The sequence below is a fragment of the Harpegnathos saltator genome, unplaced genomic scaffold (assembly GCF_003227715.2).
Source record: "Harpegnathos saltator strain DR-91 unplaced genomic scaffold, Hsal_v8.6 scaffold86, whole genome shotgun sequence".
Taxonomy (NCBI): Eukaryota; Metazoa; Arthropoda; class Insecta; order Hymenoptera; family Formicidae; genus Harpegnathos; species Harpegnathos saltator.
The window spans coordinates 331,328-352,276 of NW_020230713.1; the positions used below are offsets into that span (position 1 = coordinate 331,328).

The 20,949-nt window shown below is 47.1% G+C and overlaps 1 protein-coding gene across 1 annotated transcript in view; it reads right to left on the reverse strand.

The window, feature by feature from the left end:
- Nucleotides 1-20,949, reverse strand: part of LOC105186939 (uncharacterized) — a 297,091-nt gene that overhangs the window by 60,097 nt on the left and 216,045 nt on the right. Inside the window, exons 4-5 of the mRNA XM_025307433.1 lie at nt 9,075-9,221; nt 441-1,507 (exon numbers count right to left, since the gene is read on the reverse strand). Of these exons, the coding sequence (XP_025163218.1) occupies nt 441-1,507; nt 9,075-9,159 (1,152 nt within the window). The 5' untranslated portion in view covers nt 9,160-9,221. The remainder of the gene's footprint in view (nt 1-440; nt 1,508-9,074; nt 9,222-20,949) is intronic.

Here is a 20,949-nt window from a genome sequence, read left to right on the forward strand (position 1 = left end):
CATTTGCACCTTAATCCCCAGCATTGTGTGACGACTGAGTAGTAAGTATCGGTGAAAACAACCGGCTCGGCTCGCCCGGCTGAATTATCCCGGTGTGAAATAATTCCCGCTGCAGGAGGAAATTATATCGACATCGACGTCGACGAATGTTACAACGCGACGTAGTTACGATCTCTCATCGCTGGCATTTATCATTCCCGTAGCGATACGGGCTCTGCCGTCGATGAAACGAAAGTACCTGACTCGACAATCCAATTTTCCTTCTCGTTACTATTCGCCCGTTCCGTCGCGCGCGCGCGCGCGCGCGCGCGCGATGTCACGCGCCGATCGTCAAGTCGTAACGAGATCCGACTTTTTATTCCCGCCGTCGCGTCTCGTCGAAGGTGAAAGGGTGCTAACGGCAAATCTCAAGGACCAACACAGCAAGTAGCCCGGCTCACCTGCTTGTCGCTCAGCATGCCGATCTTGCAGTCCAACAAGACGGTGCTGCCGATCCTCGCGGTGATGTTGAGTTCTCGATCGCCGTCCTCGAAGTACGGCCCGAACTTGCCGTAAGCGCTGTCCACGTTCGGCAGGACGAACTTCCTGCCCGACAGGGGCCGGTGGGTGGTCGCGTGGAAGTGCTGTTCATGACCATGGTCCATCTCGGTCCTGATCGACGGTTTGATTTCGTAGAAGGCCTTGGTCGACTTGCCACTCAGCAGCAGGTTGTTTGCCGGCCTCGACTGACTTTTCTTCCCCTCTCCGTTGCTTTTCTCGTCCTTGGCCCATCCAACGCCTCTCTTACCCTGCTCATCCCGGGGCTGAGCCCCTTCCTCCAACGGCGGCACTTGGAACGAAATAGCCCTGATATCCTCCATATTCCTCTGACCGCCGAGTCTCGACTCCGTCACATTCTCCTCTTCACCATCGTCCTCTCCTTCGTCTTGCTCCTTCCTCTCTATCGACACCGTCGGCCAGTCGTTCTTGGATTTCTCCACCGCGGACTCATTCGCACCCCGCGTATCCTCGTGCTCCAGAATCGCCAACGCTTCCTCCGCTTGTTCCGAGTCTTCGATCTTCCTCGAGGCGGGCATCGGCTGCTCGTCCGCGAGCCTCTTGGACGCGTTTTCCGAGCGAGTCTCTGTCACGCTGACGAGCGAGGACGAGTCCTTGGAGGTGGTGTATTCTATCGCATCTCCTTCGCGCGACGTGTTCTTCAGCAACCTCGTCTGACTAGCCACGAGCCGGAGTCGCGAGACGGCTTCATCCCATTGCGGCTTGTCGCCGGCCACGCGGTGCTCGTCGTCTTGGCGGATCGCGAATGCGGGAATCGTGTCTTCGAGGAGCGTTGTGTCGTTGTTGCTGTCGACGTCGTCGTCGTCGTCGTCGTCGTCGTCGTTGTCGTTGTCGTGGAGCCAAGCGCTCTCGATACTGCGATTCTTCGCGGCGATCCTCTCGTCGACCCGCCAGTCCTCCTCGTCGAGGCGATTGACGTTACGCTCGATGACGCCGCTCTCCTCCGTTTCTGCGGAAGAAGCAAACGGGTGGATTTACGGGCCTGCTCGACTCGACGGATATATGCATGTGTGTGTGTGTGTGTGTGTGTGTGTGTCTGTCTGTCTGTCTGTCTGGACGGACGCGGTGAGCGGGACATGTAAGGGGCTTCGTCGCTCGTGTCGAGGGTGAATCGACACGCTGGCAAGGCGGAGCGAGCGGCTTGGGATTTACCACTCGGAACGAGCGCGCGGGATGATCTCCCGCCGGGTGAGGATTTAAATGCGGACGCGAGAAGCGCGACCGGGAGCTTTATGGGGCGTTCAAAAGGTCTCGGTGGAGGGCCAATAAATGACCAATCAGGACGCCGCGTCCGAGGACGCTATGGAGTAAAAGGTCGCTTCTCTCCGAGCAGCTCCGGCAAAATCCGCCGAAAATCGACGTGATAAATTAACACATGCAGCGTGTGGGTGCATGCAGCGATAATCTTTCTTCATTCGGTGCACGCAAGCAAATAATCTGTTTTACAGGATTATGTAAAATGAAAAGTAAAAAGAATATACACACGTGGTGGTCTGTACGGGACGGCTTTCCCAAGTGAATGAACCGTTGTAAAACGCGAACGTGTTATATTTTGCACTCGCAACCGCAACGAAGAGGTTTCAAGCGATCGAGAGCGAATGTGTTTGTTTGTTCGTTGGCGTTTTTCTTTTTTATCGTTTTTAAGCGCGACGGGAACTCGGGGTGACGTTAATATTCGTGTAAACTGTCCGATTGGAAAATATCGTCCCGGGGCGCAGCGGCTCAAAACAAAGGCTGGCGGCGGAGAATCTGCGCGCGACATCCTGTTCACTTGGAAACACACCGCGCGACGGGAGAGAGAGAGAGAGAGAGAGAGAGAGAGAGAGAGAAAGAGCGCCATGTGATAATAACGGCGATGTAATTCCTTTGTGCGCGTCGGATAGCGCGCGGTGCGTATTTTCGTGAAACAAAAGTACCGGTCTACCTCCGCAGGAATTTCATTTTACAAGCGCCCGTGTTTCGCGGTCGCGGCTTTATCCGCAAAAGTTTTTGGCGTAAGGTTTCGCTTTTCTGCCGCGCAATTCCGATTTGCGATCGAAGCCCAACGCCCAGAATGCGGCGATAAACGACCGCCGTGGGGATTTTAATCGCCGGTTTTCCGACCGGCGTGATAAAATTCGCATGACCGTTCTTACATTCATCGGTTCACTCTTTTGTGTCGATCCGCCAGATTGAACCGACACTTGTTTATTCATTTATTTATTCAAGAGAAAGAAATATCCTTTCAGTACAACACGTAATTTCCAATCTATCAGCATATATCAAGAGAAAATCAAATTCTACAGAAGGAACTCGCCAATACGAATATCTATTCTCAAGGATACGTTCGCACAATAATTTTTCCAAATGAAAACTTTCCGCTTTTTCGACATACGCAACCGACGATGCTTCTCATTAGCCGAACAATGATCCGAATAGAAGCAGAAGGTTAAAGAAAAGGTTTTTCTGTTTTATCCTTCGACTGTCGGCAACGTTTCCCGCCGGGATCACTCTGACAAGTAAACCTACCCAAGAGCCTCATTCCGATTTTGATGTAATTTTGCATGCGTACAGAGCATCGAAAAATATTAGATACCTATTTTTTTTATATCGGCCCATAAAGCGTTTTAAGGGTAGAAATTACCATTAAAATGTCAATTTGTTCGCTTTCTTGTCCTCTACATAAATACTCAATGTCGAGAAATGTTTGAGAAAATAATGCTTCCAGAGGAACGCATCAGCTGTTTTTATATCACCAAATTCGAATTCATCAGAAAATTTGAGACTTTCAAAATGGCGGATTCAATACGGCGGATCGATATTTGAGGAATATCATATTTTTCGAAAGTTCATTTATTAATTTCTCGTGAATCATGTATCTCAAGGTTTTCGGAATTAAAAACTATAATACATAATCAAATTTAGAAAACTATATTTTTAATAATATATACTTCACATATATACTCATTAGCCGAATAGGAGGTCCATACATCTTCATTATTTGGACAAAGCATCCGTCTCATTTATTTATTACCACCAGCCTAGAGAAGCCACATACAAAATCATACACCAATTCCAAAAATTGATGGAGAAATGTTTTCAAATTTTCATCCACCATAATGAATCCGATATTTGGAGTTTCAAAATCTGATTCTAGATTTGTTTCTTACTCTGAAGACCTTGAAATATGTAAATCGCAGAGAATTAATAAATGTATGCCAATTGTGACATGATATTCTTCAAATATCGATCCGCCATAATAAATCTGCCATTTCGAAAGTCTCAAATTTTCTGGTGAATTCGGATTTGGTAGAAACAACTGATGTGTTCCTCCGGAACACATTATTTTCTCAAACATTTCGTGATATTGAGCATCTATATACAGGACAAGAAAGCGAAAAAATTGACATTTTACAGATGGTTTCTACCTCAAAACCGCTTTACGGGCTGATATAAAAAGATACGTGTCTAATATTTTTCGATGCTCTATACGCATGCAAAATTTCATCAAAATCGGTTTACTTAGGTGAGAATCACTTTCCCAACAATATACAACGCGAAAGAGCGGAAAAGAATCAGCGGAGTATGAGCTCTGAATATTAACTCTGCGTTTAAGCGTCGAATCCACCTTCAATGTGGGTCTCGTGTGTACCATGTTACGCCCCCGCATATCGAATGCGACGACCGTCGCGGACGTAACGCCGTGAGACTCGCCGATATCTCGGCGATGCGTCGCGCGATATCTGGCAGTCGCAATCCTATTTACACAAGTGGATATTGCGTTCACGGTAGTAACGGCCGCGCGATGAATATAGCGCGGTTCCGCTTCGTCCCGTCCCGTCCCTCGTCGCTCTATCTGCATCCGAGGATTATAAGATTGCTATCTGTCGCGACTTCTATCACGGGCTGCGTTATCTCCTTTTGCATCTTCTACCGTACCATTACCGAGAAAGCTGTAAATCTTTATGCAGTGTTCCTCGGGGGTTCGTTCTCCAATTTTCTACTCTAGCGCGAGACACTACACCGCCGCCATCGTTTCATCTTTCATCAAGCCCGTGGACTATGGAAAATTGAAGATCGCGCTAAAGTGCTGCGAAAGGGAGCCCCCCTTTCCGGAGCCCGCTTCCGTTTCACTGTGTATTTTGCCGCTCCTGTTGCTCCAGCCGCGCCCCATCAGTCGCGGCTTACGTCTCGTCTTGGCGCGCAAATTTCTGCCGGCGCCGCTGCGCTAATGCCATTATTGCGGCGTTTTCCACTTGTCGAGAGTAGTCAATTTCGTTAACAATCCGCGCAAATTGCCAATTCGCGGACAAGTGCTCGTTTGGAAGCCTCTCTCTCTCTCTCTCTCTTTCTGATTGCCGAAAATGATATTGCCGGTATTGCGCGGCTTCTGCTCATTAAGAAAGAGCCTCGCAAACTCGCGCTTTATGTTTGCGAAATTTGCACGCGCAATAATGACTAAAAATTTGGGAGAGTCCAACCATCGATTTATAGCACTTTCGATGTGAAATAACCGAGATTGACATTTTCGGCTCTCCACTCTCGAACGTTCCCGGCTCCTGAGCGCCCTGTTGAGTAATTTTCCAGATCGCACCCGCGATACTCTGCGCTCGACTTAGATTTATATGTTTTATAACGCTTCGATAGTGCGCAACATCGGCGATGATACGTCCAGCAACACCGGGCAGGGAATCGCGAAAATCTCCGATCCGGCCATCCGGCCATCCGGAAGCTGCGCGCACGTCAGCTAGCCGATATTTGGCGAGGGTGATCTTGTTTACGCGAGTCGATATTGCCGGCCACACAGGCGTAGCAGCGGCTGTAATGGCAACGGCAACTGCAACGACGGACGCGACGTGACGCTCGTTCGTTCGTCGTTCCGAAGCAATTTAGCGCGCGTTTTGCGTCGCGAGTGATCGATCGATCGGCGTTGAACGCCGCCGCCGCCGTGTAATTTTGGCCGCCGACGTCCGTAATGATTTATAAAACGTTGAGCGCGATTCCCAGCGCGAGAGTCCTGAATCCGCCGGCTGCTGGGCGACTCTCGCGCGCGCGCGCGCGCGCGCGAGGAATCTCACCGAGACGCGCCTTGATCGCCATCGCATCGACCGCTCGTTGCGCCGACACGAGCGATGTATCAATCGCATCGTTACGTCGCGATTTATCAACGGATGTGTACTCACGACTAATCGATTATTTACAAGACTCTTTACTCTCACGAGCGGTTCCCACTTGAACCGTGTAGCGTGCAAACAGTGCTCGCTGCGAGCGTGCCGAGAGTCGGGTGAGATGTATCGAACTAATCACACCGTCGATTACAGGAGAATAACAGTCTCGTTCGTAATTTTGAGATTATTATGTAATAGTCTTCTTACAGATTTCAAATTATCGTTATCAAGTACCTTCCACTTTTCGAGACACTTGATTACTCATGAGCGCTCCTAATCTTAACTCCGTTCCGCCGCCGACATGGAGAAACGGGCAGGGCCGCGGGAATGAACTGCACTTGTAATGAAATATTTCCGGGAGCGAATCAGCTCGAGAGCAAAGTTTCGTCCGACTCGTCCCAGAGCGTATTCCGATTCCGCTCGATTAACTTCCGATGGTGTTATCCCGAGTTCTATCGCCATATTAATCTTCGCCGCGGCGAGATTACACGTATTATTATTCGCGACGGACCGAATCCTCCGCGCGAGCGTGTCCCGAATATAACGCTCGCTCTCTCGGTGCCGTTGCAGATAAGGCTGTACGCCGTTCGCCCTGGTCGCTCGGGTTTTGTTCCCCCCTCGGTCTGCCTCGCGCCTCGCCGAGGAGCTTTTTCCACAATCTCGCAGGCCTGAATGCGAGTGATCGCGCGCGCGGGTGATTGATCGCGCACCTCGCAATATCGGCGACGCGGTCCGGACGGCGCTGAAAAGCACCTCCGTTGCTCCCCCCCTCTCTCTCTCTCTCTCTCTCTCTCTCTCGCTCTCGCTCGCTCGCTCGCTCTCTCTCACTCGTTCGCTCGCTCGTGCTCTTTTTCTTCCTCTCGGCGTTAGCGCGAGCTCGCGCGAGTAAGTGAATCGCGCGAAATTTCGGCGATTAGTCGGCGCGATGTAGAGCGCCGCAAAATGAAGATACACTCCGCGTTTGTTCCTCGTGATTGATAGCCTTCGATCGGCCGGGCGGAGGTATAACCGGTGCATAAGCAACGTTTCATCATTTTTCATTCACCGCGTTCGCGGTGGGAATTTCGCGCCTAATTCGCCCCTTTCTCCGTTACATTTCTCCCCGGGAGCGTGTTTTTCGTCGTGCCCCACGATCGAAGCGACCACGGGCGCGAAGCATGCCGAAGTAACGCGCGCGCGCGCGCGAGAGGGAGAGAGAGAGAGAGAGTGAGCGCACCTATCTTCGCGCAATCTGTCAGCGAGGATTTACGCGTGTCACGTATGATAGACAAATTTGCAGGACGTGCGGAGAAGGAAATTTCTCGGATTATTCCCGCGGCCGCGACGGATGCACTTCCGGACGAGCGCCGGATCTCTCTTCGGAGGTTCGCGTTAAAAATGAGTCCACGGAGCGGTGATCGCGCGAATCGGATGCGGCGTCTTCGCGCGAGCTAGCGCGCTCCTGCGAGAATCTCAGATTTGTAGGTGAAATTTCAGTCGACACGACGAATCGAACGCTAAATCAATCGAACATGCAAATTTGTCTCCTCGATTATTTTCTCACGAGAAGAGAAAAATCAAGTGTCACTTTTGCGTGTGTATGTTTTCCTTGATCTATTTTCAGGGCGACTGGCACTCGTGACTTTTGTTCCTCTGCCGATCCACGCGCAAAGTGCGAAAGTAATGATATATTTATACACGACGTCGCGTCTCGCGGCGCCGGGCGTCGATTGCCCGACATTAAGATGCCGCGACGACAATCTCGTTGCTCGGTACTTCCACGTTTTGTCGGGTACGTGCTACCGGGCAAAAGGGCGTTCACCTACGAAATGGTGATTGCTAGGAAGGGCAAGAAAGTAAATTCCGCTGGGGTTATCTTCACGAGGTCGTATAGAAACAACGGGCCCGCTACAAAAGAGTCTCGCTCTCTTTATCCCGCCGGGCGCAGTCGTTCGCCGTTGTTATGACTCGGCGCTTACGGCGCAGTTAGGCATTCAGGTTAATTAAAAATCCTCGCGTCCCGATATGCCGAGACGGACGGAAGCGTTCGTTCGCTCGCTCGTAACAATATTGCACTGCGAGATTATTCGGCTGTAAAGCGTTTCGTAAATTCATAATAGCGCGACGAACGGGACGGGCGGCGTGGAGTGGCTTGAATTTATAGCGCGGAGATTGACTTTAACCTCGGGATATAATCCGCGGAAAATATATCCGTAAGTTTCAGGCGCTGAATCACGCCTAATTAGTTCTCCACGCCACCATAATGCGTATTCTAACGAACATTTGTCTGCAGATTCCTCCGTTATCACTTGATGCATAATTCAATTTTAATAATGCGCCGAGATGCTGCACATAATTTCAGGGAAAGTAAAAAGTCACGTCTTCATATCGCATACACGCGTGTGCATTTGAAGCGATTTTAGAACCAGTAATTAATTCCATCGATCGTTCTCTCGACAATCCTATCGATCTGTTTCTAACATATGGTAAATAATAGATCAATCTCGATTCAAATTTTCCAACTCGAGAATCGAGTTAAGCACATAAGGTAAATGTGCCTAATTACGCCATGTTGAGTAAAGACTAATTTTTGCGAGTATATTTTTAAAAAAGTAAAGTGGTGGTATGTAGAGAGGTAAGACTATGAATCTTGTTAAAAGCTATCATTGTAAATTAGCAAAAACGCACACACCAATTAGAAATAAACAAGATTATTTATTTATATAAAAGAATTAAGTGTGAACTGCAAATGCCCCGAATTACGCCCACTGAAATTGTAGGTCTCAATTTACGCCACTGATTATATATACCAAATAACGCCACTCTATATTATATTATATTATATTGTATAAAAACCATATAACTTTATAATATTATACCTTTTTATCATCTTTTATTGTACTTTAATTGTACAGAACTAAAACACTTTATATTACTACCCAAAAATATCTCATTTTATCATATTATAAGGTAATTATATATAAGCAAATTCAGTCGAAAATAGTCAAAAGTGATAGAGATCTTTGATATGGAAATTTTTGAAATTGCTTTTCACGGAAAATTTGCATATTATATTTTCGTATAGTTACTTTAGCGGAGCCATTTGACACACTATCACGACTTCTTTCCGGCAATTTTTAGACACTTTTACTCAGCTGTGTTTTATTACACGCACAAAACAAGCCAAGGTGGCGTAAATTCGATACGTTTACCTTATTGAAACAAAAAGAAAAAAAAAAACAGGGAAACGAAATCAAAGATGAAATCAGATAAGATCAGCTTGACATTTGCGCAATGGGAGTGATCCCAGTGAAATGATCGCCGATTTTTATCGAACGTAACGCCAGAGCGAACCGGCCAAAATTCGAAGTGACATCGAAATGCGTTTACCTGACGCAGTGACGGTGATCATGACGGAGACAATGGCGATGACGCCGAACACCCAGGCGGTCGGCCGCATCCTCCGACTGGTCATCTCGAGGATCCGCGCGGTCTCAGCCTCCCTCAGGAATTTGCTCCATCTCGTTCATCTTTCCTCTGCGCAAGACACGAAATTGCCGCGTTAATTTTCCGCTTTTCAAGCGTAAGTGCTCTCGCGGATTTGGAGGGAACCGCTTAGACGCGCGCGTTCTCCCGCAACCCCGACGCGTTTCTCGGTTAATTGTGCTCGTTCGTCGGATCTCCGGCGCCCAGACATGGGGATGTATTTTCGAGCATCGCGATTGCCGGGATGATGAGAGAGAGAGAGAGAGAGAGGGAGGGAGGGAGGGAGAGATATCACGTCGAGGGAGACGCCGTTTCGAAAATTGTTTTTCATTATTTCGTAATTTCGTAGCTGCGATTAAATTGCTTTTACGTTCTCGGGATTGATGCTCGATTAATCGCGAGACGGTACGTCAAAGATAGGAAAAGGGGGAGGGGATGAATTTACTTTGTCGCGTAAAAATGCTTGTCGCGACGTTATCGCCGGTAATGATATCAGCCGGGGAACGGGTGATTTCGCCTCGTTTTACGACGGACAACGGATTAGGACAGGAGGTTCGGACTGTGTCGTGCGGCGAATTTCTTGTCGGACGTTCCTTTAAAAAGATCCGCGAGAATTGGGTTAGGTCGTAACTTTTACCGCGCCGCCTGTCGAGTTTTAATCGTCGATTGTAACAGGCAGTGTAACGTAAGATTGATCTCGTCACCGCCGACATCGTTGTATTCTAAAAATACGATCACGCGATACGCTCCCTGTTTGTCCCTTTTTTCTTATCTATTTACGGCTTCTCTTTCCTTTCCCTTAATGCTACTTCATACGGAATTGATCGCGGCAGAGCGATAACTCCTTCGTTGTCATTTATGCGATAGAAGTTTGTTAGAGTTGTCGATCAAATATCGATCTTTCTGCGAGATTATTTCGGCCTGATATAATAATAATTTAGTTCTTCCCGCTGTAAAAAGTTGTGACAACAATATCACCGTGGGACTATTGTCTGTCACGAAGTAATACTACAAATTTCAACCATCTTACTTCACTTCTGCAAGTAATTTCCTTTCTTTTTCTAAAACAAAGGAAGGCTTGTGCCATTCGATTATTTTTATATTCTACAAGCTAATGTCACTTCGCTTCGGTGATTTTTGCAATGCTCGTAATGTTTATTCTAAATTAAGTAACGAGCGCGCACATATACATACGCACAATAGTCTATATTGGCTTCGTGAGAGCCGTATGCGAGGTGTCTCCCTCAAGAGCCGTTTGACGGGAAAGCGACAAATAGTGTCACGTAACCGACGTGGCGTAACCTGCCCTTGGCATCGCGGCTATAATCGCAGTTAGTGAACAACTTTAAGCGGCCGTTGCGGAGTTAAACGAGTACGGTCCCGACGTGTTTCGTGTTTTCCCAGGAATGTCGGCTGCGAACTGTCTCCGCTTTCACCGGTATTAATTGGCATGACTGAACGACACGTGGATTACACGGGGCAGATTCTCGCAGATGTGACGTGGAAACCGTAATGGGCAAACCGGACACGTTTGTTGTACAGCTACCTCGCGAACCTCAAGACGCGACGCATAAGTGCCGTTAACACGAATCGACTCTCCGTAATTTGTTCAGCCTGAAATGAGCGTTGAAAGCGGCAAAAGCATTTCTCTATTAGGATATCGTATTTTCTTATCGTCTATCGAACATTCGAAAGTCACTGCAATTTCGATGTTTTTGCGTTCTTTCCTCGACCACCACCAGGTTATTATCGCTAAAATGTCGCGTGCGTTTGCGTCTTTTTCTCCATTCTCTATCTGCCACTTCGTCGCGCTTCATCGTCGGGTTCCGATATAGTACAATTCTATAATCTGTCCGAGTAGTAACTCTGGTCGTTCACGATGCATCATTAAATCGCAGCTTAGCCAGAGACGATCGCGTCGCCGGAGAAAACGATTGTTCGTAATGGCCGTCGCATAGATAATGAATGTCGAGAGAGGCATTTGCCATGCGTAGAAGCTAGTTTCGTTCGGTAATCACTCCGGTGTACAATCAATCGGATTTCCTGCGTTGTTTCAAGAGGAGGGGAGCGAGCGCATTAGTCAATGTCGCTGAATCGAAGTGATGGCTCCTGTCTACGTGCGGCTATTTGTCGATAATCAAGCCGGTCTAATCAGCGAAATAATACGTCGAAAAATGCGTAATATAATATTCGTTTGAAGAAAGAAAATGAGAAATAAGGAAACGGATAACGGAAGACGAGCGCGCTTGGTTGGCTAACGCGAGTTCTGTTAGTCGCGTGTTCGAGAACGCGCATACGAGGTCTGATGAAAAAGTAACGAGAATTTTGAAGTTGCGCGAGCTGTATCTTGTCTATTCAGTTGATTCTTTTTTTGTGCGTTGGTAGTACTACCAAGTGACGTGCGTGTCAATTTTCAGGCAGCTGCGACGCTTAGTTTGTGTTTGGCGATTTTTTTGTGTGGCGAAGTGTCGGATCAGAGAGTTTGTCTGAGATTTCGTGTTAAAAACGGAATCAAGTGCAGCGAAGCGTTCAAAATGTTAAAGAAAGCCTTTGATGACGATACTATGTCACATCCACGAGTTTACGAATGGTTTTCAGGAAGGCCGAGAAGACATCGAAGATGACGCGAGGTCTGGGCGTCCTAGCCCAGACGTCGCCAGTGATGAAAACCAGTGGAAAAAGTTAAAGAGATTGGCAAAATTTGTTCCGAGACTGCTGAATTTTCAACAAAAATAGCATCGCGTAACCATCGCAAAACCAGCTTATTCTCCGGGCCCCCTGTGATCCCCTTTTTCCTATTTCCCAAACTCAAAAGGACACTCAAAGGACAACGTTCTTCAACAACAGATGAGATAAAGGCGAAAACGCGGATCCAGCTCAAGACGATACCCAAAGAGACGTTCCATCAGTGTTTCTCAAACTGGAAACTACCTTGGTATAAGTGTATAATTTCACAGGGGGACTACTTTGAAGGAGATGGGATAAACATTGAAGATTAAATAAATACTTCCCGAGAGAATTAAAGAAGGTTCTCGTTACTTTTTGATCAAACCTCGTATAAATAAATAATCCGAACAATTAAACATAGGAAATCACGCGAAGCAGCAACACGTTGTTGGAAAAAGCTACCCACGGATGCGCGTGTATATATATGTCGGGCTTTTTCATTCATTGCTCTTCATTCGTATTTGAGTCTGCAGAATACGTCACACGCGTATGCATCTGTGCGTTAAAACTACATATTGTATTTCGCTCTTCGCGGCGTGCGATTGTTTAATAGCCGCCTATTTTTACGATATTCGCAGTCGATACGCCGGCACGATCAATCGCCGCGTATTACATCGTTTCCGTTAATAATGGTCAGCGGAGTGACGGTGTGTATTTTTAACGAGCGAGAATTCGGGCAGGCATTAAAATTCATTGAATCATAACAATGTGAATACTATTCGGTTTGTCCAGCGCAACAAAATATTCCCAAGTTCCCGCACGTGCGGTGTAAATTCTCTTTGTTAGATTATTTATTATTACGTATTTAACTTGCGTGCGCGTCCTGGCGGGCGGGACTCGCCCATTCGACAGCGTGTCCCGCATTCTCGCCGCGAATCAGAAATTACAAATTCGAGCAGACGAGAAATTACGAATCACGCAGCCAAGTTTCCGCTGGAATTCATTTTGAGGTTCTTGCGGAGTGATTACAACTGTTGTATATTAGAAGTTTTCGGCGAGCGAACGACGCCACGGCGACCGTGCGGAGCCGGCGGGATCGTAATTGTGATTGCGCTAGCTACGAGCTGTAGCTGATCGCGCACATACACATTGGAAACTCGTCTCGTATTCCTTCCTTTCTTACGCGGCCAGTCGGAGTCGCGTCGTTGCGCGCAGGAAGTTGCCGGCACATAATCGCAATTAAACGCCAGCACGTCGTTGCATCGGAGGTCGCGCATGGCCGTTCGTTCAACTTCGTTATGAGTTGGAGCGTTATGGTCAGATATCGAAAACTGTCGATTCAATCGTTCAATTCGACGTACAATTAGCGACTCGGCGAACTCCCGAGTGTGTACGTTCGCGGGGTTGGACCGTGTAACGCGTTTAACACTCGAAATCTGAACGCGCTTAAATACCGTCCCTAATCCCATTAATAGACTAGTTTCGACAAGTAACTTCTCTTACGGCCGGAAGAAATGCAGCTAATATGAAGTTGAACACGACTGCCTGGGATGTATCGGACCACACTAGGGATGTGATTACAGTCGGCACCAAACACGCGCGTGTGTCTTAATTCGCGTTGAAAATCCTATAGACAGCTTTTAATTGACATTTAAGTTTTTGGCAGATTAGTCGCGGAGTATGTGTGTGCGCGCAGTTTCAGTGACGAATTTCACACACGCGATCACGTTCAAGCAAATGAATATATATGATATGTTTTGACTTTTGTTAACTTATCGACCTTCGGAAATAAAAAAATGTCTCAGACAAAAGATGTTTAAATTAAAAAGGTGGAAAAAGATAATATAATAAAAAATTCGGATTTCCATTTAAGAAAAGTAACGATCAGTGAATATCTCGAAAGTGAACGCCATCTATAAACAAAATGATATAGTTGTTACATGTCATCTTTGAAACCATACAACTTTTGTCTAAAACATTTTTCTCCAAAATGCTTAGTTTTTGAAAGAAAAGGGGTGGTCTCAGGCACTCTGTATGTATATACAGAGGGTGTCCCATTTTTAAGGACTCACTCAAATATCTCAGAAACACTGCGTTAAATCGAAAAATGCTCAAGACAATAGCTGTTTGGCTTGAAGGGGGACATAAGACAGCGATAGCATTTTGTTTATAAGTGACTCCACTTTCGAGATAATCACTGATCATCAATTTTCTTAAATAGAAATCCGAATTTTTTCTTATCTCATCTTTTTCTACCAATTAATTTGAACAACTTTCGTCTGAAACACTTTTTTATTTGCTTAATATATTTTGAGATATTTAAGGAAAACTTGGTAACTTTTCCAACATTTACCTTACGATATCTCGCTAACTATTCGTCGAAGAAAAAAATAGTATCAGACTTTCTTACTTTATTTACCATCTAGAATATATTACTATAATAGTGCCCTAACTTTTGTTAACTTATCAACTTTTGGAAATTTCAAAATAATTAAATTAAAAAAAAGTTGTATATATTTTATAATTTTGCTTCGGCACAATTTCAACATTCGGTTTTTATCGCTAAAATGTCAAACGTAAAAGTGTTCAACGTCGAGAATCAGAATCGATGTTCACTTTCGTTTCCCCGTCGGGGAATAATCGATTTCGTCTTGACGAATTTGTGAATGAATGAAAATATCAAGATTGCTGCTAAGCGGTGAGGGAGGAGAGTGTCTTCGGTACTGTTCGACGACAGAACACCTGGTGGTCGTACGTAAATTGGTCACGAATTAGTGGCGGGCAGATGTCGAGCGATGGGCGCGGTTATCGCGGCACCGGGCGCGGAGATTCTCGACGACGAGACTCGGCTGACTACCAATTATAATATTTAATCAGACTCGTACGTAATTATACGTACGAGTATAGCATGTCGGCAAGGGGGCGCGTGTTGCCACTTGCCACTGTGAGCCGAGACGCAATGAGATTCGCCGAACCGGGAAAGTCAAATATTCGTATAGATATGATTGCATAATTCCGTTCGGTCTCGTGTGGCATTTCTGGGATTCCTCTGTAACGCGAAAACTTTGATTCCGAAGTTTCCGCGTCTCTCCTTTGATCCACGATCTCTCCTACCTCTTCTCCTCCTCTGCCCTCTTTCTCTCTCGCGTGCGCGCACTCTGTGTGTGTGTGTGTGTGTGTGTGTGTGTGTGTGTGTGCGTGCAAGCGTCGTAATAATAAATCAACTATACACTCCGTGCGAGAGTTAAACGGCGGAATTACGCATTTACCTTACTTTCACCCCCGGAGCACACATATTCTCTCGCATGAGGCTAATCTGTATACGCTCTTGTAGCATTAACTTACGTTACGTTACGTTACGCTACGTAACGTCGCTGCGCCGCGGTTTGCAAAGCATCCTAGCGCGCAAGATGATACTTGATATTATTCAACTAACAGAGAGCCTACAAACTTCCCGAGAGTTAAAAATTATTTGTCAAGAAGGTGTACTAGATTCTCAAACTGCGTAACATTGCATTGTACGCGAGATACGTATCTTATGTATATTCTAGCAAGGTAGATTTTATTTATTTATCATCTGTCTATTTTACGTATATCCTGGAGAGAGAAAAACAGAGAACATATGCCCCTCTCTCTTTCTTTCAAGGAAACATTGCATTGACGTATTTACAGCTCAAATAACATTCGCAAACTAAGACTCGTGTGTGTGTGTGTAAGATCGATTGCATATCGGCGATCTGACGATCACATATTTGAGCGTCTGAGTGTTAACAGAGTGTCGGGAGAAAATTAAAAGGAGAGAAAATAATAAAAAGGAGCAAAGGACTGACTGAAGAATTTTTGTTGCGTTCGTTTAATAAAACAATCATATGAGTCACCTAATTTATTTTTTTTTCTACTGAAAAATACATGAGATTTGCGTGGTTAGACGCAAAAAATTCTGTATATTGAAAGAAATGTTTGTAAAGAATTTTACATACAGACAATTACTTACATATAATAATAATAATAATGATAATAATAATAATAACAACAACAACAACAACAATAATAATTACAGATAACGTAGAAGAATGTACACCGATCTCATTAAAATTGATGCTCATTTTGTTCGTAAAAATAGTAACCGATATACCACGTGTCCCAAAAGTAACGGACCACCCTAATAACTCTTCAGTATTGAAGTTTCTTCTAGTACCACTTTCTCTGCTGACAAATAATTAGCGAGATGTCGTAAGTTCAATATTGAAAAAGTTATCAAGTCTTCCTCAAATATCTCAAAAAAATATTAGGCAAATAAAAAAATGTTTCAAACAAACGCTGTTCGAATTAATTGGTAGAAAAAAGTAGTGTAATAAAAAATGGAAGTTCTCATTCTCAAAAACGTAAGTTGACCTTCAAATGACGTTGAAAATAAAGGTCAAGGTCAAAGTTAAGGTCATCGTAAGGTAGCTCACTTAAATCTCTACAACTTTCATTCAGATCATTTTCCTTGAAACTGCAATACTGAAAAGTTTTTAGGGTGGTCCGTTGCTTTTGGGACACGTGGTGTATCTCGATGTATAATATCCTTCTCGTAGATAAAGAGAGAGAGAGAGAGAGAGAGAGAGAGAGGCAGGAGGAGGGAGAAAAAAGACCCGATCGAGAACGCATCTCTTTCATGAATGGCGCTTATCGGCGCACGCTACGGACGGGAGGGGAGACGCGTGTAATTTAAACCGAAGCCGACCGAGAGAAGATATCTCGTTAAGTTGTTTGCCTGCGAAAGCTGTTCTTGTCAACGCAAAGTTTCGTCGGATTCTATCCGGCCGAGGCAGTCGTTCGTACTTACTTCGTACTGTGTACTCCAAGCATCGGCAGAACTACCGCTACGTGCAAACGGGACAAGTTTCAACGGGACGCCGCGCCGGGCCCGTTTGCGTGCCGAAGGATTATCGGCGCCATCGACGACTTTTCGCGCCCCGATATAACGTCGGGAGCGTGTAACTCGCGTCGATACGTCACACCGAAGTGTTAAGATCGCATTTTATTCGCGCGCGCCGACGTGACTTGTTACCGTGTCGTGAAAAATTCCGTTGCAAAGTAGAACCTGTAGTTACTGCACGAATCGAACGCAACGTTCCAAGTGCGTATGCGACTTCCAATTATACGCTTGGAATTTGCGCTTGGCCAAACGTCTTCCCCATTGTGCACCGTGGAGATCAATTTTTCACTGCTTCTCTCCTCTTTGTTCTCGTGTTCTTGCGTATTCGTGTTCGCGCGCTAATTTCCATCGAGCGAATTTCCATGCGTCGCCATTTGCATATTTCTTCGGCTTTAGTATTATCGCGCTCTTCCGCTAATCGCCCGATTGATTCAAATGTATCAGTCCGTAGGTCTATCTACAAATTTATAGATACAATTAGCCACGCTCGGTTCAGCTTACGTTAATTTACTTGTGCATAAATTAATGGGACGTGTCGGTATCGTAGCGCCACCGGTCACCGGTGACCACCGCTGGCGGTCAGCGTGCAAACGAGACGAAGGTGTGCGGTCTGTCTCGGGTGCGCGAGGTGAATTTCGAAAATTCCGGCTAAAAGCGATGCATGCGCGTCGAACAATACACTTAATGCCTCTGGGAAAAGAGAGAAGACACCGCAAAGTCGTTCGTTCGTTCTCACTGATTAAGAACGTTCGGAAGAAAAGAAATAGCTGAGGCAGCGTCATATCGGACGCCGGAGAAGAAGCGGAGGAAGAAACGGAGGAAGAAGCGCTCCGCACACGTCGACTTTCCAAATTGGAATTTCTCAAACTCTGATTCGTCTTGATTTTCCGTCTTTGATGTTTCACTCTCCTCTCTCTCTCTCTCTCTCTCTCTCTCTCTTTCGCGCGGCGCGCGAGCGTGCCTCCGTCTCGCCCCTCCCCGTCCGTCCGTCCACCCGTCCGAGTTCCTCGCTAAAATTCTCACGAACGTCATCGTCAGCGATTCCGTGCCGTATTTGCCGATATTGATCCCCTTTCGAGATTCACAAGTCCGAGACGTCGCGCTGAGTAGCGCGACCGTTCTCTCGCCTAATAGATACGTCGCAGAGTCAAGACGTTGCTCGCGCTTGCGCTCTGTCTCTCGCTCGCGAGCGCGAGCGCGCCCGAGGGGCATTGTTTGTCGAACTGCTCGAACAATCGCGTTAACAGGCTGCTCCCACGGCTCATCAATATCGCTTGGAAAGTTACTCGGCGAGAGCAAGTTTCGACCGTCGCTTGCGAACACGTCGCGCCATAATTATAGGGCGTCCACACTTTCGCGAGCAACGGCGGCCTAGTTATAATCGGGCGGGATGTCTCAGCGCGGTTCGGTTGAGGCGATTTGGCATGAACTTCGGCAGCGAGTTGCGACGACGGGGCTCGATATTCGAGTTAATAGCAATTACCGGACGAACGCAAAGCCGGCTGACTGACGGGAATTCGCCGCTGGATATATCCGTCGTTAAGTTCACCAGGGCCATAATATACAATATTGCGTCCTATAATTTCCGCGGGAGCGAGTCCACCCCTCCGCGATGCCGCCGTAATAATAAATTCGACGAGAGCAGATGGAATGTTGAGACTGTTGAGAGTCGCGCGAACTCCTTCCCTGCCGCGCGACTTTCTCCCTGTGCGTGTTTTGTCTTTCTCTCTCTCTCTCTCTCTCTCTCTCTTCCCTTTCTTCTTCTTCATCGAACAAACCGCCCGCGAGCTGTGCGTCATTTGTCGCTGGTGGACGAGATTCCGGAGGATAAATTGGCCGCTTGCGACGACCGGACCGCACGGGATAAGCCGGCCATTAAGTGAATTTCATTTAATCTCCCGTTATACAAAAGCTTTTTTCCGCAGCTACGGTATATTTTTTGCAACCTCCAAATGAATGCCAATTCCAATCTTCTGACGGATTTGTCGGCGACAGAATGTCATTAAGGTCGGGAGCGAGAGTTGGATCGAATTATTCGATTTATCAATATTAGTTCACCCTTGTTGGCACATCGTCGTTATCGGGCGTAAATTAAGTAAGACTAACTTTTCTGCAAAACTCGGAATTCGAGAAGCGTCGAGGCTATGTGGTCCGTGGTGGAACGAACGAACGAACAAGGAAATAGCCGCGTGAATCGGGCGTAGTTGCCGTCGTCGAGTGAGACACCCGCGGGTGTCGTGGCGGAGCGGATATCCTCCTCTTCCTCTTCCTCCTCCTTCTCCTCCTCCTCACGGTGGCCGGGCGTTTGTATTACGATCATCACGTCATTCTGCGGCCGTAATTCCGAGCCGCGATTCACGCGACGACGTTCGCGTCGCCGTAGCGGCGCCGCCTTCTCCGCGATCGTCAGGTAAAGTGCGTGGCTGAATGTATCGATCGTAAAGGAGCCACTACAATTTCACCGTTTCACGAGGGTACTCACGCACCCCCTCCTACGCCTCGCTCGTGATCTCAAGACTCTTACGTCAACCGCGAACGTGGATGGCGGCAAATCGAGTTGAACTGGTTAAACTTCTCAACCGGAGCGCCGAGCGAGCTACTTAATCGAGAGGTCGAGTTAATGTTTTATTCCCGGCTGTACTCGGGGTGTGCTGGAACGTGCGCGTGTTCGCCGCCAGTGTCAGAGATGGATAGGTGGGAGCGCGTTTATTGTCGCTCTAGGGTTAACCCTCTAAGGAAGAGAGAGAGAGAGAGAGAGAGAGAGAGAGAGATACATCTTGTTCGCGCACAACGCTCCATTAATCGCTCGTGCCGGCAGTTACATGTATATTATTTTGCGTTTAAACTACATGCTAGCTTGAATCGTGCGTAATTAACTCGGGGTGTACAGAGAGTGTTCCGTAACGACCGTCTGAAAAATACCGCACGGAATTTCGGTGTCGAATCGCTGTAGTGGCTTCATCCCTCTCGCTAAAATTTCGAGGTAAACTCGGTCGGTCTTGGATACGGCTAATTATGCTCCCGCGTAAACGCAACTTGATAAGCCGCGCTAATGCCGCGCGATGACGGCGACCAGCGTGCTAATTTTCGAGAGAACAATCGCGAACTGACCACGGGCGGCTCCTCGAGCAGGAGAAAAGGAGGGAAACAGGACAAAGAGAAGAAAGAAGAGGAGACAATACCGGCGGAAAGGCCGGAATCTCCATGGCGAGCGAATAAATACGCCACATTACCGTCACCACTCCCGCGGCGCCACTCTTCGCTCAGATATTCTAATTAACGCTACCTGTAATGCACCGCGGCGCACCGCTGTAATTCGTTGTAATAACCTTCGGGGCAATTAATTGCGCGCGCTTACTTTACAATTAATTGCGCGCCATACATCCGCCCTCTGCCCGTTCCGCACCGGCGAAATTGCAAACGCGGCGAATAATGCCGCACTCTTCCTTTCCACTTGGAAGACGGCGGCGTTGCAACGAGGTCGAGAGAGAGAGAGAGAGAGAGAGAGGGGGGGGAGGGAGAGAGGGAGGAGGAAGGAAGAGAAAAAGAGACGAAGAGAAGAGAGCAGTGGCGCTCTTCAGCATGGCCAAATAGTTGCAGGTACTAGCGGCTCCATTCGGCAATGCGGGCATATTTCCCGTCTCTCCTTCGATTTCGAGTTTAATCATTTTCAGCTCGCAGTTACGCTCGTTCCGCGCCAAAGAGATATTTTCTCCGTCTATTCCATCTCCACCCCCCCCCCCGCCCCTGCGCTCTCCCTCGAGATGCTCTTCTAACCACACCAAGTACGAAAGTGATATTAATTCCGATAAGACACCGCTCGGGGTGATAACGCGACTCGAAAACGCGCTTTGCGATAACCCCTTTCCCTTATCTCTCGATCTCCGCCATGACGCACCGCGGCGCGAGATGGTTCAATTGTGCTTGATCTTAATTAAAAATTAAATTGCGGTGTATGTGCGTGTGCGTGCGCGCGTGTGTGTGTGTGTGTTGTGTGTTGTGTGAGCATCCCCAGGGACTCATTAATTCGCCCGAAAGGACGGCGGAAAATAAGGAACTAAGGGGAGGCGCTTCATGGCTTGTAAGAAAAAGGGGAGAGTTAATTTTAACGATGAATGGCACTTAGCGCGGCGCGTGAATGATTCACGCAACGCCGACGGTGCATAGATGCTTTCAGCGTACTTTGCG